General features: G+C 40.2%; 1 protein-coding gene across 4 annotated transcripts in view; it reads right to left on the bottom strand.

The window, feature by feature from the left end:
- Window positions 1-22,118, bottom strand: part of PHF8 (PHD finger protein 8) — a 91,516-nt gene that overhangs the window by 61,769 nt on the left and 7,629 nt on the right. For all 4 annotated transcript variants that reach the window (XM_032398187.1, XM_032398186.1, XM_032398188.1 and 1 more), the window contains 5 exons: window positions 8,491-8,576; window positions 8,020-8,128; window positions 3,636-3,796; window positions 2,878-3,019; window positions 1,334-1,520 (listed from right to left, as the gene is read on the bottom strand). In XM_032398187.1, coding sequence (XP_032254078.1) covers window positions 1,334-1,520; window positions 2,878-3,019; window positions 3,636-3,796; window positions 8,020-8,128; window positions 8,491-8,576 — 685 coding nt within the window. The remainder of the gene's footprint in view (window positions 1-1,333; window positions 1,521-2,877; window positions 3,020-3,635; window positions 3,797-8,019; window positions 8,129-8,490; window positions 8,577-22,118) is intronic.

Here is a 22,118-nt window from a genome sequence, read left to right as displayed (position 1 = left end):
ATGAGAGAGGGGAGGGTCAGAGGGAGAAGCAGACTCCCTGCCGAGCAGGGAGCCCGATGCGGGACTCGATCCAGGGACTCCAGGATCATGACCTGAGCCGAAGGCAGTTGCTTAACCAACTGAGCCACCCAGGCGCCCAAAAAAGGAATTATTTTAAAATAAAAAAGTTAGGGGCATCTGGGTGGCACAGTCAATTAAGCATCCGACTCTTGGTTTTGGCTCAGGTGGTGATCTCATGGTCATGAGATCGAGCCCCACATCGGGCTCCGTGCTCAGTGCAGAAGTCTGCTTGAGATTCTCTCTCCCTCTCCCTCTGCCCCTCCCACTTGTGCTCTCTCTCTCTCAAATAAGTAAAATAAAATAAAAAAGTTAAGTCTAACATTTGCATAATAGTGATTTACATTCTCCAATTTCATGTTAAACCAATGGAAACAACTAGTTTAAGATTCGTGATCATTTGGACAAGAGCCATATCCAAGTTTTCTGCTCTTTCCTTGGCATTTCTGATAAGAAAATTAAATAGTGTGATGGTGGAAAAGAATCAAAAATACTTAAGAAATTTGTTTTCCAGACCTCAAAAGTCCTTCATAGTCATTGACAATCAATATGCTAATTACAAAATTTTAACAACCACTAAAAGGGAAACTACCCATAGGAAGGTTGACATTAAAAAAAAACTTGTCATATATGCTGTTATCTTTTTTTTTAAATAAGACTTTACTTATTTATTTGAGAGACAGACAGAACAGAGGGAGAGTAGGAGGCAGAAGCAGACTCCCACCGAGCAGCAGCCCGATGTCGGACTCGATCCCAGGATGCCAGGACCATACCCCGAGCTGAAGGCAGCCGCTCAACAGACTGAGCCACCCAGGTGCCCCTATGCTCTATTTTGATGGTAGTGGCAGTTATGTGACTACATATAACTGTCAAAACTCATCAAACTATACACTTGGAATAGACTAATTTTATGGTGTATAAATTATACCTCAATAAAGATGGTAAGGGGGAGGCGAAGTTTCTCATGTTACCAAGAATTTCTACAGTAAATATGGACATTTCCATACATAGTCATAGGAGTATAGATTGGTTCAATTAAGATAAACAGTCAGAGAAAACCTTAGGTTATTAAAAAAAAATGTTAAGCATCAAAACTGTAGACAGTTATATGGCATATCCACTAAGTGCCCAACCACAAAAGAGTAGTTATATGGAAATGTCACCCAAACAGAATCTGGGAGGTGGGTAGACCTCAGCAGCCTATTTTTTGCTGCCACCTGAAACAGAGAGGGAGGCCCAAGGCCAGGCTGCCTCTAGAAGTCACATTCATTCCTACCTTGAGCACATGATACCAGACCGAGGTGCCACCAAAGTCAATGTGGAAGTCTGTATAGCTATCCCGCACGCTCATGAGGCAATACTTCTGCACATTGGGCCTCTCAAATATACACTCCTCTGGCCACAAGTTCTCCACCCATGAGAGCTTCCGAACAATCTTGGGAGTCTCCACAAGGTTAGAAAGCCTAGCAAGGAAGGGGTGGAAAGCAGATGTCAGCTGACTGGGAATTAAAGGTTAAAGCCTGAATAAAATGTTCCCCATCCCAGTGAGAGTCAAATAAGACAAAACACTTATTTCAGTAAGTCTGGTCAGCATCCTCATTCCACTCAGCTCTAGAAGTCCCAAGTCCCAGCTCCACAGAATTCCCCAGTTAAAGGAGATCATTTCCTCCACTAAATGCTCATAACTCTCCCAACCCGGATCCACTCACTTGGTACTTGGTCAATAACAGTTACTGTACTGTCCCCATCCCATACTGTCTTTATGAGGAATCATTAGAGAAACCTCTCAAGGGCTCAGTTTCAGGTAAAGAAGTACTTCTCCCAAATATCTGGTTGTTTTTATCTTATGTAAAACCACAAACCTTATAATATTGCACTCCCTTCCTTGTCCTGACCTTCAGGAAATTCAGTGAAAACTCTACAGTCCTTCTCTACCAACTATCCAGACACTCATACATGCATTTTGTGTGCAGATCACCCACCAGATGTGTCCTATTTCCCCACCTTTATTTTCCTTTTGTTCTAATTTTGTCTATTTTTTCCCTCTGTATCTCTGTAAGCTACTTCAAATAGTCTTTCAAGATGAAGTGAGGTACAAACAGTTTTTTTTAAATCCTCAGGTTGTTAACTTTGTATGTTAAAACCAACAGCAAGGGTTTTAATATTGCACTATAGTTATGTAAGATGCTGCCATTGATGGAAACTGGCTGAAAAATACACAGGACCTCCCTGTGTATTTTTTGCAACTTCCTGTAAATCTATAATTATGTCAAAATTAAAAGTTAAAAAAATAATCAGACAGTAAGCTTTCTAAGTACAGATATGTTATAATTTTTGGGGATCTCCCACAGTTCTGAGCACAGAGAAGACTACATGTATCTATCGAGTCCATGAGTCCACAGAGAATAATTTAAAGGTTATCAGCTTTTTTTTTCTTTTAAATCTAAGAAACCTTATCCTTAGAGAAACTACTTGGGGTTAATTCAGTAAATCTATTTCCAGGGACCTATCCTGGGAGTTAAACAATGAGCATACCACAGTCTAAATACCAAAAAAAAAGGTCTAAGAAAGCTGCCCTAGCTCTTGAAGGAGACAAAAATTAATTAAAATAGCTACTATATACTCTATCCAATGCTAGAAACTGTAGAAGAGAAACACAATTTGGTTGTTATAATGTGATCATCTACCCTAGAAAGTATAAACCAACTCATCATCCCAAAGGAAGAAACTACCAAGAGGAAGGGAAAGAAACACTTATACTCAGTATATCACAAGTTCCAGGGACTTTGTTAGCTTTTTACTTACCCCTGCCCTTCCTACCTGGTATCAGAGAATTCCAAACTAATGACATTGAGGACTTTCTCCCTCTTCCCACTGTAATAATATTTCACAAAATCACCGAGCTTCATCTTGCAGTCGGCCTGGCGGGTCACATCAATCACATCAATCTCTTTATCAGAACCTGGAATAAAAAGATGGGTTCTGCACCAAGTGGTCTTGGAACAGGGAAGCCTCCCTCCCCTCCTCACCTGTCCCTAGAATGGACTGACACTCAAAACTTCTCACCTCAGACACTGTATTTGTGTGCACATGTTTAGGAGGTAGGGGTAGAAATCCCTCTCACTCTCCTTAGATCTATGTGCTGGATCCAGGCCTGCTAGAGCAACAGAACAGCCTGACATACAGCCTCACTCACAGTACAATCCACGTGCCTGGGCCATTTCCTCACTTCTCTTGCTATCCCCAAACACTCATGCCCGGGAGACAACTGGCACATGAGGGCAAAAGTCAAAGGCTTTCTCATCTCAATAGAAGAGAGACCACCATGATCCCTGGAATTCCCCAAGTAAAAGAAAAAATGGGGCTCAGCCTGGGGGGTTGTGGCCTACTAGGAGGAAAAGGAAAAGAAAAGCAGGATTTGGGTTCTAGTTTTGCCAAAGAATGACTCTGGGTAAATCACTTTACCTCAGATTCCCAAGATGGCTAGAAAAGAAATGCAAAGGTAGACTGGAGGGGAAGGGTCACGAGACTTGATGGGAGTAAACAATGTCACAGTTAAGAGGGTACATGGTGCTTACCAACATAGTGTTCCACGTCCCGCACAGTGAATGATGGTGAGGGCAGCGTCATCCCCAGTCCATCCTTCTTCAAGACTAGAATGGGCACACTGAAGCTATTCTCTTCCAGGAATTCCACAGTCAGCTGACTTCCAGTGGGCTTCAGAATCACTTCATCTGAGCTGTGGGCCACGTGAGAGAAAGCCTGAGCCCCAGAGGCTCTGCCACTGAAGGCCTCACTTGATGCCGTCATTCACCCAAGGGGTGGGGCCTTCCTTAGTGGACCTTAATGTGGGCCGGCAACTAATGGCACACACCTCATGTGCCAGGAAAGAAATGACCTGTCCGAGGCAAGAAGCCTGGTCACTGGCAGAGGTGGGGAGCTAAACCTAGGATATCTTGTCAATAGGGTACTCTTCGCTGCATGGCAAAAGAAGAAATCAGCCAACAGCCTGCTCAGAAAGAAAAGATGTATCTGCAAATTTAGCTAATTTCCTCTAACCCAGAGCAGCATCACCCATTTAAAACATTGGCAAATAAAGAGAAAAGACTGATTTTTGAATGACATATCCAATAAAGGGTTAGTATCCAAAATATATAAAGAACTTACACAACTCAACACAAAAAACCACAAGTAATCCAATTAAAAAATGGGCAGAAGACACAAACATATATTTCTTCAAAGAAGACATACAGATGCCCAACAGACACACGAAAAGATGTTCAACATCACTGATCATCAGGAAAATGCAAATCCAAACTACACTGAGATATCACCTGTCAGAAGGGCTAAAATCAAAAACAAGAAAAAAGTGTTGGCGAGGATGTAGACAAACAGGAACCCTCATGCACTGTTGGTGTGAATGCAAACTGGTGCAGCCACTATGGAAAACAGTATGGAAATGCCTCAAAAAACTAAAAATAAAGGGCGCCTGGGTGGCCCAGTTGGTTGGGCGACTGCCTTCGGCTCAGGTCATGATCCTGGAGTCCCAGGATCGAGTCCCGCATCGGGCTCCCTGCTCAGCAGGGAGTCTGCTTCTCCCTCTGACCCTCCCCCCTCTCATGTGCTCTCTCTCTCTCATTCTCTCTCTCAAATAAATATTTAAAAATAAATAAAAATAAATAAAAATAAAAATGGAACTGCCATATGATCTGATAATCACACAACTGGGTATTCACCCCAAAAATACGAAAACACTAATTCGAAAGGATATCTGCACCCCTATGTTTATTGCAGTATTATTTACAATAGCCAAATTATGGAAGCAGCCGAAGTGTCCATCAATAGATAAATGGATAAAGAAGATGTGGTATATATGTGTATATATATACACACACAATGGATATTATTCAGCCATAAGAAGGAATGAAATCTTGCCATTTGCAACGACATGGATGGAGCTACAGAGTATATTGCTAAGCTAAATGAATCAGTCAGAGAAAGACAAATACCATATGATTTCACTCAAATGTAGCATTTAAGAAACAAAACAAACAAAGGAAAAATAAAGAGACAAACCAAAAAAACAGACTCTTAACTATAGAGAACGAATTGATGGTTACCAGAGGGGAGGTGGGTGGAGGGGATGGGCGAAATAGGTGACGAGAATTAAAGAGCACACTTATCATGATGAGCACTGAGTAATGTATAGAATTGTTGAATCACTAGATTGTACACCTTAAACTAATATAACACTGTATGTTAATTATACTAGAATTAAAATAAATTTTAAAAAGAAGAAAAAGACAAGACTGATTAAAAAAACAATTTTTACAACCATTTTCTCAACACATATACTTAGTTAACTAGAAAACAGTTTTTTTTTTTTTTTAAATCATGCTAGAAATAGACTATTTGGCCAAGTTGTGTTAGAACAAACATCTGGAAAAATATTAAGCTCAATGTTTATCTCACTCTTTTACATAATTCTAGATGGATCTAAGATTAAATTGAAAAACATGAAGTCATAGAGTAGTAGAAAAAACATGGGAGAGACAAAGGCCCAGTAGTAATTAAAAATAGCAATAAATAAATTTAACTATATAAAAATTAAAATTTCCTACAAAGAAACTTAGGGGTGCATATATCTTTTTGAATTAGTGTTTTCATCTTCTTTGGGTAAATACCCAGTAGTAGAATTACTAGTTCATATGATATTTTTATCTTTAATTTTTTGAGGACCCTCCATACTGTTTCCACAGTGGCTGCACCAGTTTTATTCCCACCAACAGTGCACAAGGGTTCCTTTTTCTCCACATCCTCTCCAACACTTGTTATTTCTTATCTTTTTTATTCTAGCCATTCTGACAGGTGTAAGGTGATAACCTCATTGTTTACTGTAGCATTATTTACAATAGCTAATATATAGAAGCAACCCAAATGTCCATTCATAGATGAATGTATAAAGAAGATGTGGGTGTGTACACACACACACACACACACACACACACACACACACACACACACCAGAATATTACTCAGCCATAAAAAAGAATGAGCTCTTGCCATTTGCAACATGGATGGTCCTAGAGGATATAACTAAGTGAAGTAAGTCAGAGAAAGACAAATACTATAGGATTTCACTCATGTGGGTCATGATGATCACTGAGTAATGCATAGAATTGCTCAATTATACTGTATAGTTGAAACTAACATAACACTGTATGTTAATTATACTTCAACAATAAATACATGCTTAAATAAAATTTTCTTCCAGAAAAGCTATTATAAATCAGTTAAAAAATAGGCAGTAACCCAATAGAAAAATTGTCAAATGACATAAGCAGGCAGCAAACAGAAAAAGAAATAAAGACAACTTATAAAGGCACAAAAATATATGTGCCTTCTTCATAATTAAATGCAAGGGAAAACATTTCACTTTTATCTTATCAGAAAGGCAAAAAAAAAGTTTGATAGTAAAGAGTGTTTTGGCCAGGATATAGGGAAAGAGCCACCCTCATTCAGTGTCTAGTGGTAGTATGAAATGGATCGTCACTTTGCAAACAATTTAGCAACATTTATAAACATTTTTAAAGCACATATTCTTTGGTCTAGCAGTTTCACTTTTAGGTAGTAAATCTACACATATACTTATCCACATATGCAAAAACTTAAGTACAAAGACATTCACTGCAGCACTTTTTTCTAACAGCAAAATACTAGAATCAATTTAAATGTTCAATATGGGATTGGTTAAATAAGTTATATACGCATACAATGGAATACTAAATGCCCATGAAAAAGAATGAAAAACATTTGTATATGCTATTATGGATTAATCTCCAAGATACATAATTTAAGTTAAAAAGCAAGATGCAGAATACAGAGTGTATTTATGCTTTTTTAGAAAAAGCAGGATACACACACACACACACTTATATAAACAAAACTATTTCTTAAAGAATGCACAAGACATTGGTTGACTGAAGAGATCTGAGGGAGGAGAAAGGAGACTCACTGCCTCTGAATAAACAAATCAAAGAATATTAAGTTGAAGAAACACATATTTTCTAAATAACATTTCAATTATAGGAAAACTGAAAATGGCTGCATGAATTAAAAACTAAGCAAAAAGAGTGCTTTATTCATTACTTTTTCTAACTCATTTTTATTCAAGTAATTTATTTTTAATAAGCCCATTTTGATATTTTTAAAAGGGAAAAAAAAGCCACCTGGCTGGCTCAGTCAGTAGAGCATGAGACTCTTGATCTCTGGGTCATGAGTTCGAGCCTCATCTTGGGCACAGAGTTTAATTTTGAAATAAAAATTTAAAATAAAAAAAAAAACAGATTAAAAGGGGAAAATATTTTTTGATTTAAAAGAAATACTTGACCAAACATTTTTTTTATTTTTAAAGTTTCCTTTTCTCTACAATGAGAGAATTAAACTTTCTGATTTTTAGACTCCTAATTGAAGCATTCCTTAGGCGCATGTAACTATCCTCTCCTGACAGGCGAAAACTGATTCCCAATCTACCAAAAGTTTTTACAAGCAGACATTAACATACTCTGCATGTTAAATGAAACTCTAACAAGGTTTCTTAGAAAATGACTAAAACAGGGGCGCCTGGGTGGCTCAGTCAGTTAAGTGTCTGCCTTCGGCTCAGGTCATGATCCCAGGGTCCTGGGATCGAGCCCCACATTGGGCTGCCTGCTCAGCAGGGAGTCACCTTCTCCCTCTCCCTCTGCCATTCCCCCTGGTTGTGCTCTCTCTGATCTCTCTCAAATAAATAAATAAAATCTTAAAAAAGAAAATGACTAAAACAGAAGATCCCTCCCCAAAGGGAACACACAGAACCCTGCAGATATTCCCAAATGGGGGAGGCACCTAATAGGACAGCTAGTGGGAAAGTTGGGAAGAGATGGATCCTAGCCTCCCAGAGCCCTGGCATTCACCAACCCTTACCTGTCAAAGGTCCTACTCCGGAGCTCTCGAATGAATGTAGAGCTTCCAGTCTTCACTGGCTTCCCCTTGTGTGTGTCATGCCCTTTTGAAGATACACGGCGTTTTTTCACTAAGCCAGAAAAAGACATGAGACTGTGAGTCCGAATGGCCATGAGCTATGGTTCCAAGAGCAAAGGCTTCAGCAGATCCTGCTTCTCTTCCAATCTAACAACCTCTTGGAGCACCTGGAGTCAACGAGGCCCTGACAAACTCAGGGCAAGTTCCTGGTGAGGCTTCCTCTGGGGACGTCCTGAGGGAGATAAAGCTCTGCACTTCTGCCCTCTCAGTGGGATAGCTGCTATAGCCTGCAGGGCCTACACAGGCTTTTGCTACTTCCCAAGCATTCAGGCAAAGGCAATCTCCCTTCCAAGCTTCCTTTGCTTTGTCTCACCTCTGGACCATCTCCTCTTGGAAACCCCAAGATCTACTTACTAATGGAGGGCCCATGTAAGACTTCACAGTTGGGGCAGTGGTAGAGGTCAATGTCAGCGGCCTTTTCCTCTTCAACACCAACGCAACTAGAAAAGAGAAAAATCAGTCAGGGTTTATAGAAATTTTATTTTTCATAAGGTCTAGAACTGTGCTGTCCAGTAGACATCGCTATTTACATTTAAATTAATTCAAGTTAAATAAAATTTAAATGCATTCCCTGCATCACACTAGCTATATTTCAAAAGCTCAGGAGCCACATGTGGCTAAAAGTTACCGTATTGGGCATATCATCAAACATATTCATTAATACAAAAAGTTATACTGAACCACACTGATCTAAAACAATTATAACAGAGCTTAAAATGTAGACAGCAATGCTTCATTAAGACTCAGAATGGTCAAGGGGAGCCTGGGTGGCTCAGTCGGTTAAGCATCTGACTCTTAATTTCAGCTCAGGTCATGATCTCAGGGTCCTGAGATCGAGCCCTGTATCGGGCTCCATGCTCAGCAGGGAGTCTGCTTGAGATTCTCTTCCTCTCCCTCTGTCCCTCCCCTTGCTCACACACACTCTCTCTCTAAAATAAATAAATATTTATTTTTTTTAAAAAAAGACACAGAATGGTCAAAGCTAGAAGAGATTCTAGAACAGTGCTGTCCAACAGAAATATAATGTGAGCCAAATATGTAAATTTAAATGTTCTAATAGCCATATTAAAAAGGTAAAAAGAAACAGGTGAAATTAATTTTAATATTTATTTTAACCAATATGTGCAAAATATTCTTACTTCAACATATAATCAAAAATTTAAACTTTATTGAGCTATTTTACTTGACTAAATGAAAAGGACTGAAAAGAGTATTTTATAATCAACAGTGGTTCTGAGCAAAGGATCACAGGTAATCATTTTTCTCTTCCTTATTTGCATTTTCTAATTCTCTACAATGAACATGTGTTATTTATTTCATACTGTAATGTCTAAAAAAGATTTCATTTTGAAAATTTGAGTTTGCATGTATGTGAGGTGGCAATCTTACAAAATTAAACCCTTCCTCACCAAAGAAGTCATCAGCAGCCCTCCTAATAACTTCTGGCTAAGATCAAACTCCTAAATTACTTGTTCAGCCACACACAGCAGGGAGCATAAAAATAGGGCAGAACTCTATTAACTGTTTTGTCTGAGATCATGTTCACAAACTGACTTCCTGGGATCAGGACCCCACCACCGTCCCAACTGCTAATCCTATGCCTGTAAAACCTGTTGCATATCAATATAAATTGGGGATATCACCATCAACTTGGTAGGTTTTTTTTTTAAGGGCTCAGAGAATGTATATAAAGTGCTTAGCACAGTGAGCACAGAGAAGCACACCTCACCCTTCACCTGCCTAAACTTTTTTTTTAAGATTTTATTTATTCATTTGAGAGACAGCACGAGAGAGAGAGAGAGAGAAAGAGAGAGCGAGCATGAGCAGGGGGCGAGAGGCAGAGGGAGAGGAAGAAGCAAGCTCCCCACTGAGCAGGGAGCCCGATGCAGGACTCGGTCCCAGGACCCTGGGATCATGACCTGAGTAGAAGGCAGCTGCTTAACCGACTGAGCCACCCAGGCACCCCTAAGCTTTCTGTAAATATATTCCCCAGACCTTGTAGCATTAACTCACTTCCTCGGACTATATACTTTCTGTCTTACACTCGTTAGCCTTGGACACTGCTCAAGAAGGAACCCCTCCAGTCGTTCCTCTTTCCTGAACTTTCATCCCATATAGCTATGTGTGTTTTCTACCCCCAAACATCCACTGGTCATCGACATTCCTAACTTTTCTCTTGTACCCCCAGCAACCCCATTCCTTGGTAAACAAACCTCTCTAATTCACATCCCCTTCAACAAACTCCTTCTTCACCTTCCTGGCTTAACTGATGGCAGCTTCTCCTAGGAGAAAGCCATTTTCCCTGTACGAGTGCCACTCACTGTGGTCCACAGACTAATGCTGAGTTAAGTACAAAAAGTCAGAGTAAGCATCCAAAAACTTGTATGGCAATTTGGCTGAGTAATTTTATGTCTATTGTTGAATCTAACAATAAAAAAAATTGGGGCTTGTACTTTGTATAGCTTTTTTTGTTCAACCATTTTTCTAGCAATTCATTTTTGATTTTGCCAAATGATTGGTCCATTACGGATTGGAAAGTTAAACAAACCAACCAATCTGGTTCTTAGCCACAGAAAGTCTAAGAAGCACTGTGCTACAGCCCTGTCAGGCAGAAGTTGTGCATTCTACCAGCCCCTTGTAACTCAGGGCTGCGCTGGGGGTAGACATTCCCCTCACTCTCCAGTGAGACTTTGAGATCATCTCTCCTCTACCCCTGTGTAAGATCTCTTACTCCCTTGAGCTTCGTATCATCTAGCCATGCCTCTTCCCACTCCTCTTCACTGTCAGCTACTCAACTCCCCAACATAACCCTTTCACTCATTAAAGAACTGGCTCACAGATTTCTCTCCATCCCACGTCCTGCCAACATCCCACATGACATCAGTATTGATGCAGAGGCCCAACATCCTGGCCTCTTAGCTCTTTGACCTTCTCATCTTCAGAGGCTGCTCTGCCCACTCCCCTTTCAGCTATCAATTCTCATGGTCATCAACCAGACCTTGTCAACACTTGCAATTGCTCCACATCTGGAATATGAAACTCATACATCACACAATGTGACCACAAATGTAATCATCCAGCTCTCATTCATTATACATGTTCTTTGCCCTCAAAATCCCTTGATCCTACTTTTCACCTATTCTTAACTTCACCCCTCTTCCCCTATCTGGCTTATATTCTAGCATTCCTCACTTCAGCCATTCTCCTACAGATATCCTCCCTTGCCCCGCTGCCTTTCCATCACCCCCATGTGCAAATCCCAACCCTGGCTCAATCCAACCACGTAACACTGGACCATTGGACATGGCTGGAGAAAAATCACCCATTGGATTGGTGCCACAAAAAATTCACACTGTCCAAAATATCTGAGTCACAGAATAGCCAACACAATATCGAATGAAAACAACAAAGCTGGAAGACTGACGCTACCTAACTTCAAGACTTACTGTAAAGCTATGGTAATCAGGGGCGCCTGGGTGGCTCAGCTGGTTAAGCGACTGCCTTCAGCTCCCAGGGTCCTGGGGTTGAGCCCCACGTTGGGCTTCCTACTCAGCGGGGAGTCTGTTTCTCGCTCTCCCTCTGCCCCTCCCCCTGCTCATGCATGCACTCTCTCTTTCTCTCTCAAATAAATAAAATCTTTAAAAAACAAAAAAGAGGGTGCCTGGGTAGCTCAGTTGGTTGGGCGACTGCCTTCGGCTCAGGTCATGATCCTGGAGTCCCTGGATCGAGTCCTGCATCAGGCTCCCTGCTCGGCAGGGAGTCTGCTTTGCCCTCTGACCCTCCCCCCTCTCATGTGCTCTCTCTCTCTCATTCTCTCTCAGATAAATAAATAAAATCTTTAAAAAAATAAAAATAAAAAACAAAAAAGATTTGAAAAAAAAATAAAGCTACAGTAATCAAGACAGTGTGGTACTGATGAAAGATAGACAAACAGATCAATAGAGCAGAATAGAGACCCCAGAAGTAGATCCACGTAAATATAGTTAACTAACCTTTGACAAAAGAGCAAATGGGACAAAAAGATAGTCTTTTCAACAAATGGTACTAGAACAACTGGACATCCACATGCAAGTGAATGAATCTAGACACAGACCTTGTACACTTCACAAAAATGAACTGAAAATGGATCACAGACCTAAATGTAAAATGCAAAACTATAGCACTCCTAGAGGATAACATAGGATAAAAATCTAGATGAGCTTGGGTATGGCAATAATGACGTTTTAGATGTAACACTGAAGGCATGATCCATGAAAGAAGGAATTGATAAAATAGACTTCATTAAAATTAAAAACCTGATCTTCGAAAGACACTGTCAAGAGAAGGAAAAGACGAGCCAAAGACTGGGAGTAAATAGTTGCATAAGACATATCTGATAAAGGATGTTATCCAAAATATACAAAGAACTCTTAAAAATTAACAATAAAACAAACCCGATTAAAAAATGGGCATAAAGATCTCTATAGAAACCTCACCAAAGAAGATATGCAGATGGAAAATAAACATATGAAAAGGTGCTCCACATCACATGTCATTAGGAAAATGCAAATTAAAACAAGATATCACTATACATCTATCAGAATAGCCAAAATTCAGAACACTGAAAACACCAAGAGCTGATGAGGAGGCAGAGTAAAAGGAACTCTCATTCACTGCTGGTGGGAATGCAAAAATGTACAGCCATTTTGGAAGACAGTCTGGCAGTTTCTTACAAAACTGAACATACTCTTAACATACAATCCATCAATCACACTCCTTGGCATTTACTCAAAGGAATTGAAAACTATGTCCACACAAAAACCTACACATGGATGTTTATAGCAGCTTTATTCATAACTGCCAAAATCTGGAAGCAACTAAGAGGTAGGTGAATGAATAAATAAACTGTGGTACATCCAAACAATGAAATGTTTATTCAGCGCTAAAAAGAAATGAGCTATCAAGCCATGAAAAGGCATGGAGGAAACTCAAATGCATATTACTAAGTGAAAGAAGCCAATCTGAAAAGGCTACACATTATATGATTCCAACCCTACAGGATATTCTGGAAAAGGCAAAACCACAGGGACAGTAAAAACGTCAGCGATTGCCAGAGGTTAGGAGGGGAGAGAGAGATGAATAGGCAGAGCACAGAGAATTTTTTTAGGGCATTGAATGATACGAAAATGCTATAATGGTGGATGCATGTCATTATACATTTGTCCAAACCCATAGAATGTACACCCACCAAGAGTAGACACTGATGTAAACTATGGTCTTTGGGTGATAATCATGCATCAGTGTAGGTCTGTCGATGGTAAATGTACCACTCTGGTAAGGAATGTTGACAGTGGGAGAGGCTATGAATGTGGGGACAGGAGGAATATGGGAAATCTCTCTACCTTCCTCTCAAGTTGACTGGGAACTTTAAACTACTCTAAAATATAAAGTCTACTGAAAAAATATCTGGGTCATGCTTCCTCACAATCCTCCTGTATTTCCCTGCTCCGGTCTCTCTCCCATTATCCACAGTGGCTATTTCAAATCCTTGATTCTACTACCTCCCTCTCCTCTCTCAGAAAATGACCCTGCCTGCTTCTTAGACAAAATGAAGTAATTAGAGGGGAACTATCTCAGCTTCCCACACTGAAGCCACCTCCTCCTGCACCCATCCTTTCCTCCTGTTACAAAGAAAGGAATATCCTTCCTCCTTACTAAAGTCAGTTTTCCACCTGGGTCACATCTTTTTTATTTCTCAATCAATTAACCCTTCTTTCTTCAGTATCTTCAACCTCTCCCGCCCTCCTTTCTTCCTTCTCCTTCACAATAGCATTTAAACAAGCTCACCTGGATCTTTACAGATAAAAAGGAGAAGACGCTCCCTCCGGTCTGCCCCTCTCTGCCGCTTCACAACCAAATAGCTTCTTTGCTTAAACCTGTGCAGGTTCATAATGACTTATCTGGACAGTCGTCACTTATATATAGTACAAAACTCAAAAGGTATAAAACTGTATACAGTGAAAAGTCCACCTACTTCCTGCCACCTGGTATTGTCCAGAGACGTTTTACCAGAGCCAAAACCTTTAAAACAGAGCTCATCGATATTCTGACCTCCTTAGGGATACACGCAATAAGCACTTCTCTCCTTTATCTCACTTGATCTCTTAGCGGCATTATCACAGAGGGTGCTGACCCTCTGCTCTCTCCACTTGACAAGCTCTCTACCCTTGACTTCCAGAACACCCCGTCTGTCTGATGTCCAATTCTTCAGTTAACAACAGCTGATGAGCATCTGCCAGGCCCTGGTCCAAGTGCCAGGGAGGTAAAGACAGAACAAAGCATATAAAAATACCTGCCTTCATGGAGCTGACATTCTAGTGGGGGAGGCAAACAAGAAACAAAATAAATCAATGTAATTAGTAAAATATATTGATCATAGTGAGAAAAGCCAAGCAGAGAAATCCAGCAGGAAGGGGAATATACATGCATGTGTATATAACTACACACACACACACACGCACACACACACACACACACATGGGTTGGGGGTGACAACAGTGCTGAAATTTTAGGTAGGGAAGCCAAAAGGCACTGAAATTTTATGTAGGAACTCAATGAGAAAATGACTTTTTTTTTTTTTAAAGATTTTATTTATTTACTTGACAGAGAGAGAGAGCACAAGCATGGGGAGCGGCAGGCAGAGGCAGAGGGAGAGGGAGAAGCAGGCTCCCCACCAAGCAAGAAGCCCGATGCTGGGCTTGATCCCAGGACCCTGGGGTCATGACCTGAGCCGAAGGCAGACGCTTAACCCACTGAGCCACCCAGATGCCTCACAAAATGACTTTTGAATAAAGACCTGAAGGGAGTAAGGGAGCAAGCCATATGGATATGAGGGAAGAGCATCACAATTACAGAGAATAGCAAGTACAAAAGCCCTGTGGCAGGAGTGTGCTTCTTATTGAAGCAATGGAGAGGAGGACAGTGTTCTGGAATGGAGAGAGTAGAGGGGACAGTGGGTCAGGCAATGGGCTCATGTAGTAGGGACTTGTAGGCCATCATAAAGGACGTTGGCTTTTCCTGAGTGAAAAACTGGGTGAAATCCATGGGACAATTATGAACAGGGACGTGATGTGACCTTAATTATGTCTCTGGCTGCTACTTCTGTTTCCCACTACACTCTTTTTCTTCTGCCCACTCCTTAAAGGTTGATGTTTCTGAGGCCTTCTTGCCTAGGCATTCTTCTCCCCTCACTTTCCCTTGCTGATCTTACACACCTCTAACAGCAAGCCAGATCCCTCTGCTGAGTTTCAGACCCCTCCCTCAAAATGCCTCCCTGTACTTTACTGGATAGCCTTACATATTTCAAATTTCACATGCCCAAATTCAAACTCTCCCTCTGCCTGCACCCTAAACCTGCTCCCTCTCTTGGCAACTGGCACCGTAACTTCACACTGAGTTTCTATCCTGGCTGTGCCTGCCATTATTAGCTGTGGGATCTTGGGCATGTTACCTCTCCATGCCTCAGTGTCCTCATCCCTAAGGTGGGGATAAAAACTGTATGTACATCATAAGGTTATCAAAAGTAAATGAGTTAATCCATACAAGGTGTTTACAGCAGTGCCTGGTACACAGTTAAGTGTCTGTACGTGTTGCTATTACCATTCAAGTTATCATCATGTCCCATCGTTCTGTCTCCTGATTAGCTATCAGCTGTGCCCTGCTGTCATCCTTCCCGCCCCTGCCCTAATCCAGGCCCCTGTTACCTCTAACTGGGATTACTGTCCTGTCTTCCTAACTGGGCTCCTGGCCTCTACTCTGTCCTCACCCAACTGGCCCTCCACACTACAGCCAGAGTGATCATTTTAAAAACACAAATTGATCCTGTCAACCCTTGCTCAAAACCCCTCACAGGCTTCCTATTTTTCTTAAGGTATAGTTTAAACTTACCACAGTCTAAAAGGCCTTGCCTCTCTGGCCTCACCTCTGGCCTCTGACACGCAGTGTCAGCCACATAATTGGTGAGGCCCGGTGCAAATCAAAATCAGGGGCCCCTTGTTCATAAAACAGGGGGAAAAAAAAGCCTTTTCCTTTCTTCTGCAGTCTCTCTCTCAACTTGTCATAGGGCTTTTTGTTATTTATTGTCATGTTCCCTTGGCATGAGAATACTCAAGGGGCAAGTACAGGCCACGGCCTGTGACTCAGTGCATAGGATGTATGCACCTAACCCTGACTCTCTTGCACTTGCATCCGGGCCTGGCGCCCCAGGCAGCCAACTGAGAACCTGTTTAGGGAATAGGGAGGCTGCAGGAGGGAGGACCACATGTGAGCAAAAGCTCTAAGTCCCTAGGACACACTCCACTGTCCCCCTGGATTTCACATACAATACACAAATTCAAAGGTAAAGTTATTAAGAACTTCAAGACAACAACCACAAAGCATTAAAACTCAAGCATGGGGTCCCCTTCCGAATGAGGCTCTGTGTGACTGGTCACACGCCCATGATGTCAGACCTGCTCTAAAAAGTCAGCTGGTCTCTCAGTGCCATGCTTTTTCTGGTCTCTGGATCTCATCACACATGGCTCCCTGTGCCTAGAACATTCCTACTCTTCCTCTTCCCTGCCACCATGGCACCCCCCACACACTACCCCTATTTCAACACTCACCATGTGGACTTGCAACTGCTCATTTACTTGCTATCTGCCCCCACTACATTTGGCAGACAGCACTGATCTTGTTCACCAGAAGTCCTCACCTTATCCATCTCCCAAGTCCTGTTTTATTTATTCTTCAACTCAATTCAACATTCATTGGGCTAGAGAATTCCTCACATCAGGAAGACAGATGGATGAAAACCAGACTTCTGGCTGCACTGTCTCAATAGTTATCACCTGGGGGGCACCTGGGTGGCTCAGTTGGTTTAGTGGCTGCCTCAGTCGGTTAAGTGGCTGCCTTCGGCTCAGGTCATGATCCTGGGGTCCTGGGATCGAGTCCCACATCGGGCTCCCCCTGCTCTGCGGAGAGCCTGCTTCTACCTCTGCCTCTGCCTGCCACTCCCCCTGCTTGTGCTCTCTCTCTCTCAAATAAATAAATAAAATCTTTAAAAAAAAATTATCACCTGGGACCCAGGGTCCTAAATGTTAATTTGCTTCCTTAGTGAAGAGGCCAATTATCACAGCATCAGGTCTCAAGATTAAGATGAGTTATCCCCAACGTGTGCCACAGAGCCTGGTACATGGTAGGCATTCAGCAGGATTTGTTAAAGGAGTGAATGCACAAATTCAATAAATACTGACTGAGAACAGCCACTGCCCTCATGAAGTGGACAATCTAGAGGGGGAGACGGGCAAGTGGTGCCAAAAGTTTCACAAGTGGCAAAAAGTAAAAGAGCAGGCTAAGGGGATGAGGGGAAAATGAGTGAATTTGAAGCCTGCATAGAAGGAACTGAATAGAAAACTGAGCTATGAATGATACATATATCATCACATTTAATCTCCACAATCGGGGCATTCATACAGTATTCAGAGGCACTATAGCACAGAGGTTAAAAATAAAGCGTTGGGAGCCAAACTGCCTGGGTTTGAATCACCTCTGCCACTTACTGGATGCACGAACTTAGATGGAGAGAAGAAGGCAACCTGACTAGGGACAGCAGGACCTGAAGTAGTGGGGGTCAACAGAGACCAAGAGACCTGGACTTCTATTCCCACCTGTCAGTAACTAAGTAGCACCCCCTTCCCCTGCCACTAAAGTGCAGTGTCTAAAGAGGCCTGCAAAACCAGAAGATATAATAATACCCAGAATCTCATAACATAATACTCCAAATATCCAGGAGATCATGAAAATAAGCACTCGTTATATCAAGAACAAGGTAAATCACAACTTGAACGAGCAAAGGAAATCAATAATCTCAGTGCTGAGATGACACAGATGTTGGAATTATCTGACAAGGATTTTAAAGGTGTATCATAAAAATGCTTCAATGAACAATTACAAACATGCCAGAAACAAATGGATAGAAAATGTCAGCAAAAAATAGAGAATTTCTGCAAAGTAGAAGAGACAGAAAAGAACCAATGGCACTTTTAGAACTGAACACTACAATAACTTTAATGGGAATTCATTGGATGGACTCAACAGCAAATGGAGACAACAGAGGAAAAAACAGTAAACCTGAAGATAAAACAGAGATTACCCGACTTGAACAACAGAAAGAAAACAGATTGAACTATGAACAACTCTGCACCAAAAAATTGGACAACCTACAAGAAATGGATAAATTCTTAGAAACATACAATCTACCAAGACTGAATCAGTAAAAAATAGAAAATCTGAACAGACCAATTACTAGTATAGAGACTGAATCAGCAACAACAACAACAAAACACTTCCAGTTAAGAATAGCCCAGGACCAGATGGCTTCACCAGGGAATTTTACCCAAATATTTAAAGAAGAATTAATTTCAATTCTTCTCAAACTCTTCAAAAATAATCAAAGAGGAGGGAAGAGTCTCAAACTCATTTTAGTAGGCCAGCATTATCCTGATACCAAAGCCAAATAAAGACACTAAAAAACACTACAAGAATACTACACACTAATATCCCTGATGAATATAGATGCAAAAATTCTCAATAGAATACTAGCAAACTGAATTCAGCAGTAGATTAAAATAAGCATTTACCATGATCAAGTGGGATTTATCCTTAGGATGAAAGGATGTTTCAATATAAGCAAATCAAGAAAGGTGATACATCACATTAATAGAATGAAAAAAAAAAAATCATGTAATCATCTCAGAAAGCACAGAAAAAGTATCTGACAAAATTCAACATCTGTTCATATTAAAAAAAAAAAAAACCTCTCAAAAAACAGGCTATAGAAGAAATGTGCCTCAACATAATAAAGACCATATACAACAAGCCCACAGCTGACATCATACTCAATGGTGAAAGGTTGAAAGCTTTTCTTGTGAGATCAGGAACAAGACAAGGGTGCTCATTCTCACCACTCCTATTCAACAACACAGTACTAGAAATCCCCACCAGAACAATCAGGCAAGAAAAATAAATAAAAGGCATCAAAATTAGAAAGGAAAAAGTAAAATCGTCACTATTTGCAGATGACATGATTTTATATATAGAAAATTGTAAGATTCTCCACCAAGAAACTTAGATCTAATTAATGAATTCAGTAAAGTTATAGGTCACAAAATTAATATACAAAAATCAGTAACAGTTCTCTACATTAACAATAAATCATCTAAAAAAGAAATAAAGAAAATCAGCCCATTTACAACAGCATCAAAAACTGTAAAGTACTTAGGAATAAAAATAACCAAGAAGGTGAAAAATCTCTACACTGAGAACTATAAGACATCAATAAAAGAAATTGAAGATACAAATAAATGGGAAGATAACCTGTGTTCATGGATTGGAAGAATATCGTTAAAATGTCCATACAAGGAACGCTTGTACACTGTTGGTTGGATTTTAAATTGGTACAGCCACTATGAAAAAAAGTATGGAGGTTCCTCAAAAAATTAAAAATAAAACTACATGATGTAGTGATTCCACTTCTAGGTAAACATCCAAAGGAAACAAAATCGCTATGTTGAAGAAATATCTGTACCTCCATGTTCACTGCAGAATGGAAACGACCTAAGTGTCCACCAAAAGATGAATGGACAAAGAAAATGTGACACACACCCACACACACACACACACACACACACACACACACACAAAATGGAATACTATTTTATTAAGCCATAAAAAAAAGAAATCCTACTGTTTTCAACAACATGGATGGACCTTGAGAGCATTTTGCTAAATAAGTCAGTCAGAAAAAGATAAATAATATAGGATCTCACTTATACGTGGAATCTAAACAAAAAACAAAACAAGAAAACACAAACTCATAGAAAAAGAGCTAAGACCTGTGGTTACCAGAGGTTGGGGGATTGGGGATGGGGGAATTAGAGAAAGGTTGCCAAAAGGTACAAATTTCCAGTTACAAGGGATGTAATGTATGATATGAGGACTCTGGTTAACACTGCTATATGGTATATCTGAAAGTTACTAAGAGAGTAAATCCTAAAAGTTCTCATCACAAGCAAAAAAAAAAAAGAGTTTTGTTTTCTTTTCTTTTTTGGGGTATCTATATGAAGTGATAGATAGTAACCAAACTTACTGTGGTAATCATTTCATAATATATAAGTCAAGTAATTATACTCTACACCTTAAACTTACACAGTACTATATGTCAATTATATCTTAACAAAATTTAAAGAAAAAATAGATTAAAAAATACAGAGCTTCAGCAACCTATAAAACTAAAACCAAAAACAATCTGAAATATTTCTACAATGAAAAATAGCGTAATCAAACTCTTGAACACAAAAGACAAAGGAAAAAAAAATTTTTTTCAGAGAGAGTGAGCAAGCACATGCGAGCAGAGTGGGGGGAGAGGGCATGGGGCAGCAGGGGAAGAGGGGGAGAGAATCTTAAGCAGGCTCCATGCCCAGCATGGAGCCTGACGTGGGGCTCAATCCCACAACCCTAAGTTCATGACCTGAGTGAAAATCAAGAGTCCAATGCTTAACTGACTGAGCCACCCAGGCACCTCCAAAGGAAAAATTTTTAAAGCAGTGATAAAGAAATGACACATTACCTAAAGGAGAACGCCAATTCAAGTGACTGAGGATCTCTCATCAGAAACTAGAGGCCAAAAGGAAGTAGCACAATAGTTTTCAAGTGCTAAAGGAAAAGAACTAAAAACCCAGAATCTAATATCAAGTGAAAAGACCTTCAGGGGTGCCTGGGTGGCTCAGTTGGTTAAGTGTCTGCCTTCGGCTCAGGTCCTGATCCCAGGGTCCTGGGATCAAGCCCCGCATCAGGCTCCCTGCTCAGCAGCAAGTCTGTTTTTCCCTCTCCCTCTGTGATCTCTCTCGCTCTCACTCTCTCTCAAATAAATAAATAAAATATTTTTTTAAAAAAAAAAGACCTTCAGGAATCCAAGGGAAAGCAAGACATTCTCATATGAAGGAAAAATAAGAGTATTTGTTGCCAGCAGACCTATCCTGAAAGAATGGCTAAATGAGGCTCTCTAAAAAGAAAGATAATGATAAAGGAAGGAATCTTTCGGAAGATCAGGAAGTAAGACAGAACAAGGGAAGGAGTAAAAACATGTGTACAGTATACTTTCCTGACCCTCTTGAGTTTTCTAAATCAAGTTTGACAGTTGAAACAAATATTTTAACACTATCTGATGTGCTTCTCAATGTATGTAGAGAAAATATTCAAGATAATTATATTATAAACAGGGAAGCATAAAGTAGTGTAAAGGGAAGTAAGGTTTCTACTCTTCACTCTAACTGGTAAGATGTCAATACCAGTTGATTGTGGTATGTTATGTATGTATTATGTTAGTACCTAGAGCAAGCACTGAAAAAGCTATACAAAGAGATATATTCAAAAACATAACAGGTAAGTCAAAGTGGAATTCTAGAAAATTCCACAGGAGGGTAGGATAAAGAAATCAGAGAAAAGAACAGAGGAAACAAACAGAAAATAAAACAAAACAAAATGACAGACTTAAGCCCTAACATATCAATAACTGCATTAAGTAGAAATGGTCTAAATATACCAATTAAAAGAGACAGGCAGAGTGGGTAAAAATAATACTCAACTATATGCTACCTACAAGAAACTCACTTTATATACAATGATGTAAACTAAAAGTAAAGAGATGAAAAAGGATATGCCATGCAACCTTTAATCCAAAGAAAGGAGTGGCTATCTTAATATCATATAAAGTAGACTTCCATGTAAAAAAATTACCAGAGACAGAGAAGGACATCATAATAATAACAAAAGGTCAATCCACCAAGACATAGCAATCTTAAATGCATATGCGTCAAACAACAAAGCTGCAAAATATGAAGCAATAAATGATAGAACTGAAAGGACATAGACAAATTGACACTTGTAGCTGGACACTTCAATAC

This window comes from Phoca vitulina, unplaced genomic scaffold (genome assembly GCF_004348235.1).
Source record: "Phoca vitulina isolate PV1807 unplaced genomic scaffold, GSC_HSeal_1.0 scaffold111, whole genome shotgun sequence".
In the NCBI taxonomy this organism is placed as follows: Eukaryota; Metazoa; Chordata; class Mammalia; order Carnivora; family Phocidae; genus Phoca; species Phoca vitulina.
The sequence above is the reverse complement of the archived record's forward strand: the minus strand, read 5'-3'. Positions and strand labels throughout refer to the sequence as shown.